This window comes from Toxorhynchites rutilus, chromosome 2, assembly GCF_029784135.1.
Source record: "Toxorhynchites rutilus septentrionalis strain SRP chromosome 2, ASM2978413v1, whole genome shotgun sequence".
Classification (NCBI taxonomy): Eukaryota; Metazoa; Arthropoda; class Insecta; order Diptera; family Culicidae; genus Toxorhynchites; species Toxorhynchites rutilus.
The window spans coordinates 118,402,295-118,413,181 of NC_073745.1; the positions used below are offsets into that span (position 1 = coordinate 118,402,295).

Genomic DNA, 10,887 nt, shown 5'->3' on the forward strand with positions numbered 1-10,887 from the left:
TAACGGTAGGCAGAAAATATGCCACGGATATCTTCAAAAGTTTCTTGTCAATCGGAAACCTGGCTCTGGATGCCTCGGTAACCCACTGGACGATGCTTTTTCCTCTTCCTTCCGTAAAACTGAGTGGTTTCCAGGGCGTTACACGTTGCCATTCAATTTCAGTTGTGTGCGGAGAGTACATCCCGGGATTCCTTGATATTTTGCTGCTCGGCGTTCTGAAATACCTTTTCTTGTCATCTCCATGGCCAAAACAAGCTGCTGATAGGAATAACGCATATTTTTCTTCTCGGAGTCATCTTTGTTTGAGAATTGCTTAACATATCATTTTACAGTTCACGGTAAAGATGTGCCATCCGCTCATTAGCTGTTCCGAAGAATCGACTCTTTGAAGTGAGTTGACGCGGAACAGCTCGCAAAAAAAATCAAACAGCTCTTCAGCTCACTTTGATGATGATGAAGGAGAGAAAAGAGCTGTAGAATTGAAGAGAGTGTGTGAGCTGTAAGATTCAAATGAACTGACCGTCTCTCGCTCTTCGTGTTAAGACATCAGTTTAGTTTCATTTGTCCCTCGTCTTTTCAACTGTTATATTCGCGTTGACGACATTGAGCTTTGTTTACCAGTTTAGGGGGCGCCAAAAATAATAATTGGCTCTCAGGCAGAATGAACACGTTTTTAAAATTCAAATTATTAATGAAAATTAACTTCTGTGTATCAAATGAGTATTCTATTTCAATGAAAAACACTTTGTTTGCAGGCGGTGCAAAAATCTCATAAGATTTTTTTTTTTTTGAAGAAAACTTTCTATTGTAATGTAAAGCCTCAGTAAAAATGTCGGAAATGTTGTACTCGCCGAGTCTGTTGTAAATAATAGTCTGGAATACGTGTTTCAAGTAATTAATAATATGGTGTGAAAAATTTCATTTGAATTTTAACATTTTCAAACTGGCTTCGTGGCTATCGAGTTTGGGATCCAAATTGAAAGTCGGCACTGACAACTGAGCTGAAGAGCTGTTCATAAAGAACAGCTCATTTAGATGAGCTGATATGATCAGAGCTGTTCATCATGATGAGCTGATTTGCACACCTCTAGTTCACGGTGAAATAATTTTCAGAATGCCTTGGGACATTCGAACGTGAACATGAACGGGGAAATATTTTGACGTCTATATTCACCACTGTTTTATCGTTCACGTTCACCGAAGTCGGTGAACTATGGTGAGTTCACCAACATCTCGATTCCACGGTGGAAATTCAGAATCGTTGTGAAATATTGAACTGATCCACTTTTATCGATGTGAATTGTGTTTAAACATGTTTTTCAACTAGAAAATGATCCTTCCCATCGTTTCAAGATATTTTCCTCGCGTTTTATTTATGGACTGATGAATTATTAACAAAAAAGTGTTTGTCCGCGTTCACGTTCACGGGAACTCTAAACCTACTTTAATGTGACATCAGCCTTAGTTTGATACTGGGATTGAAACTGAACAAAAACGAATTCGCTATTAGCGTCGATGCTAATGGCGCGTTTACATCAGAGATATCTACAGCTATTCACTAGAAAATAGATGTAAACGGGTGAAAACATATATGATACGCTTCTTCGAGGTATATATAACTACTATGAATAGAATAAATTCAGGCATATGTAAACGCTGTGCACCCGTGGCCGAGTGGTTAGCGTCATAACTAACATGCCGGGTGTTCGGGTTCGATTCCCGTTCTGGTCGGGGGAATTTTTCGTCAAAGAAATTTCCTCCGACTTGCACTGTGATCACGCGTATTCTAGAGCTTGCCACTCAGAATGCATTCAAGGCGTGTTATTTGGCATAGAAATCTTAACTAAGTACTAATAAAAATGACGCAAGTAATACTACGTTGAGACGGCGAAGTTCCTCTAGGAACGTTAGTGCCATTGAAGAAGAAGAAGAAGAAGAAGATATGTAAACGCTGGTGAATTTCTCACTGGTGAGAAATGACTGAAGTTATAGGCAGTTCTAATTCAGGTGAATAAATTCACCGAAAATATAATATATTCATTATATAAATTCGCCCATTCGCAAACCAACCGTAAAAGGAACAAAAAAAATATTTCCACTGATGTCGGATTTGTTTTTAGTATTTTTTTCTGCATCAATCTTTTTTTCGGGGAATTATCGGGTGATAACAAAGACAAACAAAAACAATCTAACAATTCAACAGTATTAATCCTTTGCGGTCGGAATTAATTTCCCTTGTGAGTGATCCTCTTATCATTCCACGCTAATAATATTTTAACTGTATCCGATTTACCAATCAATCTCAAGTATTGCAAACATATTTATTTATTTAAAATGCCAGTTTTTTCCGCGTGCTTTTTATGCCATTTACACAATTTCTGCTTTTTACTCTGTGGATACTTACGTTGCGCTCATTTAAATCAATTAATGAAGAGTCCTAAGATTGAAGCGATGGCCGTTCACTTCACGCGTAACCGGGTGACTTTGGAGACCCCCAGGAATCTAAGATTGGGAACGAGATGGGCGTTATTTCGTTCTAATAAGATTGATAGAAAATGCGGTAATTATATCACCAAAGTGTATTAAATTATTCTTGTAGTTTTAATTTGTGTTGTGTTAAAAATGCTATATCAAACATGGCTTCTTGGTGCAACAACTCGTGAACTTCGTATTTGAGGGACTCCTCATATGCATACAGTATACTGGTGTCGTAAAGAAGCATTTTACAGTGAGCAAGCGCCAAGATACAATTCTTCAATCGTGAAATCACCTCCCGATCTTGCTTTGAAACCGTTTCTTCTAAATTTTGGGAGAATCCGCCGCTTTCTATTACAGAACATAACATTAGTCAAAACAATATAGCTTCCATAGCTTGAGCAGAGAAATCTTACCTTCACCTTCGGTGTTTACGATTGGCGAAATCCAGATGAAGCCATTATTGCCTAGGATAACGGATGCGCCACATGGCAAATTATGGAAGTGTGTTTTTCTTCGCTTAACCAACGATGGAAATACTTTCACCAGTATTCCTTGTCCCAGTTTGCCATACTTCAAACTTCTCGTGTGTAGCGAGAGTACTCCATCCGAGTGTACATTTTGCACCTCGGCAGAAATGAGATCGCCTTCCTGTAAATACTTGCGCATCTGTTGTTCATCCTCGACACCTCGTCGGCGCAACTCTCCACCAGGCAGATTGACAGAAGAAAGCAACAGAATCGAATCGAGTCTAGAATTAGTGTCGACCTTCCAGCGTTTTTGCTGGACATCCGTTACACGGGCTACAACCACGTCTCCTATCTCGCCTACATAGCGTCCCTTCAGCGCTTTTACCGTTATAAGTTTGTTCACCTGCACCATCACACCCGCCACAGACGATTTGATGTCTTCATCCTCCATATACGTTCCATGTCCACTGAAATTTTACTCTTGATTCCATCGAATAAATCACGTATGTTGGCGGCTACTCACCGCATGAAACCTTGCTGTGATGTAATCACTTCGCCTGGTGTGAACAGTCGTGGATTGCTATCACCAGACAGTAGCATCAGGTTCACCCTGTCCGAAGCCAGTCGTATCATTACGTTAGAGGCCATCGCAAGAAACTTGTTGGAGGAATCACTATACCCACTGTACCGGAATGAGCGCAATACGTTTGAAACTCGATTCGGTTTGTAAACAAACACCGTACACGCGTGATTGTTGACATTTAGATTGGCATCTGATGGTCGGAGTTGGAAACTTTTCGTTCGTGATAAAATTAGGGTAGTTGTCCACTTGTGGGAACTGTATAGCGAATCGTTTTTGAACTGGGTTAGTTCCTGACTGTAAAAAAAACGTTTCTAGTTCACTAATGTGTTGGTGAAGTGTTCGTAATATTTGCATATTCACCTTGACTGGTATAATGAGTAAATTATAATCTGAGTTTATATTTCGTTTAACGCAAGGCGCCTAGAAGTATATAAGGTGAGGCCGTTTCGTCACTAAGTTGGTTAGGGAGAACAGTACGGAAGAGAGCAGAAGGGGAATTATGTGCTTGAAGCGTGAAAGAGACAGACTGATCAGGAGCGAGTAGACTTCCAAGATGACTGAAGAGTATTTTGAACAAGTTGGCCCACCTTAGGATATACTTCTAGGCGCCTTGGTTTAACGATCACCAACACATTTATTATGTAATGTCATAATGCAGACGAAGGTCTGAACGAAGCCGACAATAAAAAGAGAAGTCATTCGAACAGTTGCCAGTGGAAGTGAAATGGCCAGTGAAAAGTCTGTTTAATTTATTCCTAAGAAATGCCCTGCGTCTACAAATGGAAATCAAATCGCCGAATTTGGACTGTCAGTGTTTGCCAAATGATCCATTCACTGAAAAAAACGGTTTCGTTCGTTCAAATATGATCATACACAAATCATTTCCCCCAGCGGCATCCTTTTGTTGTTACGTGTTGCAAATCACGACACAAAAGAGAACGAGACAACTCTGCATCGGTTCGCACTTCATGATACACCGGCACGCAAGCAGAACCATCATATACGCTTTCGGTGCAGAAAGCTCGAATATGCTAACAACAGTCTTCGTTCCTCTCTTGGTTTAATCATGTAATGTTACACAAGTGATTACAGTCATTCATTCAAGTATCTGAATGATCCTCTCATATTTGGTTATATGTTCGTGAGAGGTTACTTGCATGACACATTGTGTATCATTCGATTTTGATCGAAATCGAAACACTGTGGACTGTTTAGAAGCTGACTGGAACAAAACGCAAAATAGTTGAGGGTCTGTCCATTTACACTGCTGAAAAGCACGATATCACTACTAGGTGGATTATTTCGATTCATTTAAGGGTGGATTATTTCATCATTTAAAGGACATTTTTTCGCGATGAGTTCATACCTTGGTTAAATAAAATTATTCCTCTCGCAATCGTTATCGATTATACCTTTTCTTGTTCCTTCCGTACTGTTAATGTTCCCTGTGGAACTTTTGCCGTCTCAACGTAGACAGCAAAAGCTAAGTAGACAGGGAAAGACATTCACGAATAGCTGCCCGTAAAAACCCGTCCCGTTGTACCGCCTGGCGAGCTCCCCGTTACCCAACACCTAAATTCCACGTAAGATTCGTTATAAGGTGCGATACTAAGCGCTAAACTCCGTTACAAGCACTAATTACCGTAATTTGCTCTGAGGGAACATGAGAGAAAAATGTGAGCTGAGGGGGAGATGTGATATTGCACTGGTCTTTTTTTACGCGGTACCGCGTAAAAAACCGCGTTAATTGGAAAAACCGCGTTAATTGGAAAATCCGCGTAAAAAAACAGCGTTAATTGGAAAATCCGCGTAAAAAAAACCTCGTAAAAAAAACCGCGCAAAAAAAAACCGCGTAAAAAAACACCTGAGTGTATATTGAATTCTTGAATTCGCATCTGGTGGCGACTTCAATGTGGGGCCCGAACTCCATGTTTACAAAAATGTCCAATTAAACGTGTCGCATTACAGGTCTGTCCAATTAGCAAAAGGTCGCATTGAACGTTATTCCTGATATTTCCACCAAGGCGCCTAGAAGTATATCCTAAGGTGGGCCAATATGCTAAAACCACTCTGCAGCCATCTTGGAAGTCTACTGTGTTTTGTTTATAAACAAAACACAATGCCGGTGCCCAAGCTCGCTCGTGATCAGTCTGTTTCTTTTACGCATCAAGCAAATAATTCCCCTTCTGCTTGCTTCCGTAATGTTTTAATATACCGTTCCCCTTATCAACTTAGTGATGAAACGGCCTCACCTTAGGATATACTTTTAGACGCCTTGATTTCCACAAAGACTATTCTAATGCAAGGTGTGTATATGTATACTAAAGGTGTGACCCTGAGAGAGAGGAGCCAGCTGTATGACAGATAGTTTGTTTTCTTCTTATTCTTTTTATGCATTATCATCAAGAAAATTCAAATCGGACAATTTCAATCAAGCAAGCTGTTGTCTTTCGTTTATGGGAAAAGTGTTCAAACTTGACGTGAACCTTTGTTTGTGAGTACATTTGTTTTTCGATTCGATTTTTGACTAACAGGAATATATGGGGGGTAAAAAATTTGAACACTGATCATGTAGGAAATAATAGAAGATGTACTAGATCAGCCCACATCATGGCTTCCAGCGGCATCGGCCCATTCAAATAAGTTTTTTTTTTACTTTTGATAATTTCGATATAGTTGTCCTAAAGAATTATTTCGATGATTTCTAAAACAATATCCGAAATAATAAATAAGCAAACTGATTTTTATTATTTGTTTGCCGGTGGAGATCTTGTGTGAATTTATGAGTGTTTTGGGCTCATTTTTGACATTTTCAGATTGTTCATTCAGTTTTCGCGAATTCTTCATTCTGTCACTGGTTCCAGTTTGATTTATTGCTGCAAACTCAGTGAATCTTTTTTTGCAATGTGATGATTGTATATTCTCCGATGCAATTTGAATATGCAGCGTATGTGGAATATATAAAATAAGTGCTAATCTCCCAATGAAAACAGTTAACATTGATTTCTTCCAGGTGCATTTTGAGGGAATTTTGTTTGTGTCCGATGGAAATAATAATAGCTTGACTAAAAAGGATGCTGTGTTTAATAGGCAGTGATCACGATTCGGATGAAGATGAGAGTTACACTACCAGTCTCTCGGCGTCTTTGCCGTTATGTTCTTGCCTATCGTTGGTGGACCATTCATATGCAAATTTTTAATTTGACATGCAGGTCGCTAATCAAGTTTGTTAATCAAGTTATAATAGTATCAAACCGTCTTGTCCACAAAACTAAAAGGGTCAAGAGTCTTTCTCCCCTTTGTGTGTGATATAATTTGTATACCATTTCCAATAGACAACATATATGTCGCTTCCAATCAGTCTACATAAATGTTGCGCTCACTCTGCCTTCCCTCACAACACCCACTTCCCGTTTGTGAAATTGTTGAGTGAACATGGTTTGTGCGAGTGTCGAGCAGGAATGAATGCCCTTTCTCAAGAAAAGAACTGGTTTTGATTTGCTGAAAACACTCTCGTGTTTTCTCTCGTGTTGTGCGTTATGTGTGGCGACGGTAGTTTTTTTTCGTAAGTTGCTGTTGATTTCTATGGATTCTGCGTTTTCGGCATTTTTGCAGCGATTTTTGAGGATTTGTTTGACTTTTGCTTTCCAGCAGTAGCATCAGCTTCCTCCTTGCTGGTCGCCTTCTTCACAGCAGCAAGTTTGTTTTTTTTTGCAAAAGTAACTGTTTTCTTCTTCCCCGATAGCAGCGGCAGATTATTTGCAAGCAGCGATGATATTTTTCGAATGTCTTGTATGCCCTGCCCTTATGCCCGGAAACGGTGGCCTTTTTCGATGCTGGCGCTTTCTTGGTCGCCTTCTTAGCGGTACCATTCTTCTCTTTGGTGGACTCCTTTTTGGTCTTGCTTGAACGAACACGACGCTCCAGTGCCCTTCGTTTACACAAACATGCTCTTGGTAGTGACTCCGTTCATCAACGCTTTCTTGATGAACGAAGTTAGCTTAGCCATATCAATCTTGAGCAGCGATAACATGATCCAATCGCTGTACAATTATAATTCAGTGGATTTCCGAGCTGGCACCTGCTCATATACAGATTTTTGTGATTTCAATAGCTTTCTATCAAAGCAATTTTTGAGCTATTGAGACAAGTTTTTGGATCAATAATTAACAAACATATAACGCGTAAACGTTTTATCTTTTCAATGAAGCGGTTATCATACCATTTCTTTCAACCGGCAACGAGGTATGATCGCTCAAAATCCTATATCTCCAATGTAGCACTCTCGTTCTCGAAATTTTTAACTTACAACCCAGCATAGAAATGAAAGATGTAGTCCGACTTCAAAATTATGTTCACTTAAAATGTCTTGCAAAAAATGTCATGTTAAAATTTTCTACATATTTCAATACTTCCCCTTGGTTCACCGTGCCTGGTTCGCGCTGACATAAGGGTGATCACAACAAACGCGAGCTGGCTCCTCTCTCTCAGGTGTGACCGTGTCGTCAATAAGTGCGCCATCAAAACAATTCCACACACAAAAAACAAAATAAAATATTGCAAAATATTTCTGATTCTTTACATACACTCAAGGTGTGTATATATACACTGAAGGTGTGATTGTGTCGTCAATAAGTGCGCGAGGGAAAACGGTATAAATATACAGAGGACTGTGGAAAGGGATTGACTGCAAAACGTGTCGTCAATAAGTGCGCGAGGAGAAACGGTATAAATATACAGAGCCAACCGACACCGAGAGTCGATTTGTTCTCTTGAGCTGAAATATAAAATAACCGTAATCGTATTCTAATGGTGTGATATAAAATCATTATCAGGGACAGTTTTCGTTTTACATTTTTTCACAACTTGCGAAGAAGGAGTATTACATAGAACACATATTCGATCCATTATCTATCATAATTCATTATCGTTTTAACAAAAACAAAAACAGAAAATAATCATGCTACCCAAATTACTATTTTTATTGTAATATGACCAATTTTTAAAGCGAAGGATTTTTTCAAAAGGCATTGACCTTTAAAAAAAAAATGGTTCCAAAATACATTGTTTGGCGATGTTTGTTTTTCTACGAAAAAAAAAATGACAAAAAATAATGGAAGCCTCATATCAACTGCCCCGCTTCGTAAGATTCAACTGGGAACTGTGAAACAATAGGAACATTCTCACGCTGAGAATGCTACATTGTGTAATTTACCACATGTTATGGATAACATAAAAATGTACACGAATAAATCCGGCACTATTACAGATGAAGTACTAAAATAAAATAAAACAGATGGGATAAAAAATAGTAAAAACTTTGATATTTTTACACAATATCGAAAATATTTCGGTTTAATCCATTTTCTATTAATTATTTGGAAATAACACACAAATCATCCTCAGGTTCCAAACATACATACAAATACAATTTCACAAGCAACTGCGTGTATCGATATTCTTGGAAAGTAATCTTTTGATGCGTGACATAGATTTATATTTGATGAAATATTCAAACTACGCATATGATTCAATATCTATCGTCCAGTGCCACTCGCCCGTTGTGTGGGTTCGTTCGCAAAGGATTAATTCTCTCATACACGATTCGTAATTATTTCCATCAAATTACTATCTCTTGTTTCTATTGTTCTTTGAATAGTCGGTTCCAGATTTCGCATTCTTTGTTTAGCTTACATGACAAAGCGTTTAAAACGAAAATGCAGCAATAGTAAAAAGATTGGTGTGTCGATGATCGAATCATAACCTGTCATTCAACAGCTTCAATTATCTCAACTGAATACTACTAAATCAACCTACATGAGACGAAAGTTCCACTGGGAAAGTTAGTGCAATCCAACCCAGGAAGATGCTCATCACAATAAACTGACAAAATGCTCAATCAACTACAAATGTACACCAAAATTAGGCATGTGAATATTTTTTCTGAGTGTAACAAAGCTTATGTCTTCCACCCCTGCACATCAATAAACCATAGGCGCCACCTGATGACAGGAATCAGTAACAAATTTCAAAACAAATTGTCACATCCAAATGCCTTTATTCTAGCATTTTCAACGGTTTCTGAATAATATTTTGTGTAACTTTTTCTTTATTAGAATCTGATATGAACCCAGAGAATGATGATATCGATGAAGAGATTCGCACTCTTATTTCGGAGTCGATCGATCTTGCCAATGAGCTGATTGCAGTCACTGTTCAGGAGGAACTAGGAAAAACCAAACTGTCCGTGCTCAAAGAACTGGAAAACGAAGTGGAAAACTATGGTCGTCAGATTGCTAACTACACGAATCGTTTGCAGCGCCTGGAACTATTGGAACAGGGAGTACTACATCGACTGAATCAATGCTGTGCATTTACGAAAGAATTCGATCTGGTGATTGATTCCTTTCAAGCGAAGGTCGCGCAATTGGACGAACTGCTTGAGAAGAGTATAACATTCGAGTGTTCCAAGTTGCTAGCGAAAGAAGTGTTTCAAAAGCTGTATGGATATAAAGAGGAACTGAATCAATTGGAGATACAAATTGGACAAACCGTAGCTTTGATCAACGAAGAAGAGAATCGAGAAGTAGTGCAAACTTTGAGTCATCTGAAGCGGAAAACTTCTAAGGTCAAACAGGACATGGAAAACCTGAAAGGATTGAATAGTATGCATAAGCAAACTGTGGTAGGCTTCTCGAACAAGATTTATTACGATGTTGCGTGAAAGGTAAAACAATTCGTTCTAATATTGGCTTTGGTATTTATTTCCAACAATGTGTTAATAAAAAAGTATATTTGATTTAATGGATTAATATGAACTGTTTTCAATACTTTTAATTGGGTTTTCTTATGTTTACTATGGGCTTGATCACGATCACTTCACGGTGAAAACGAAATGAATTGTAAGCAATTTGCATGCATTTCATTCCGTTTTCACCGTGAAGTGACGTTCGTAATCAGGCCCTATGTATTAAATCCCTTCATTTATTGAAGTATTGTCAGTTGTTTCCGTTGCCGAGTTGTTAGCATCACACATTATCATGCCAAGGGTTCGGGTTCGATTCCCATGTTTCAAACAAATAAATAACACGATGTGAAAATTTTCTTTCAAAATTTCACCATTTTAAAACAGGTTTCGTGTCCCGGATCACCTGAGATTACACTAACGAGTTTGGGTCTCAAATTATGGCCGCTATTTGAAAGTCGCCACCAGACATCGACACGGTACCAATGTCATCGCGAATTGACGAATTTACGCAAAGCTGAATCAGCTCATGCGACATTCACATTAGAGTTCAGAACCACAAAAGTTAGGGTGTTTGTTTATTTTACGCACTGAAAAGCAAGATTCGGTGGTGA

General features: G+C 38.7%; 2 protein-coding genes across 2 annotated transcripts; one reads left to right on the plus strand and one right to left on the minus strand.

The window, feature by feature from the left end:
* The first annotated feature begins 1,286 nt into the window (after positions 1 to 1,286).
* Positions 1,287 to 10,340, plus strand: LOC129771149 (uncharacterized). Its single transcript, XM_055774555.1, has 2 exons — positions 1,287 to 1,609; positions 9,645 to 10,340. The coding sequence occupies exon 2, from the start codon at positions 9,653 to 9,655 to the stop codon at positions 10,250 to 10,252; it is 600 nt and encodes a 199-aa protein (XP_055630530.1). The 5' UTR covers positions 1,287 to 1,609; positions 9,645 to 9,652; the 3' UTR covers positions 10,253 to 10,340.
* LOC129771147 (exosome complex component RRP4) lies at positions 2,565 to 3,738 on the minus strand. Its single transcript, XM_055774552.1, has 3 exons — positions 3,469 to 3,738; positions 2,892 to 3,412; positions 2,565 to 2,826 (listed from the first exon to the last, which is right to left on the minus strand). Exons 1-3 carry the CDS (start codon positions 3,591 to 3,593, stop codon positions 2,588 to 2,590), a joined length of 885 nt encoding a protein of 294 aa, XP_055630527.1. The 5' UTR covers positions 3,594 to 3,738; the 3' UTR covers positions 2,565 to 2,587.
* Positions 10,341 to 10,887: the final 547 nt, after the last annotated feature.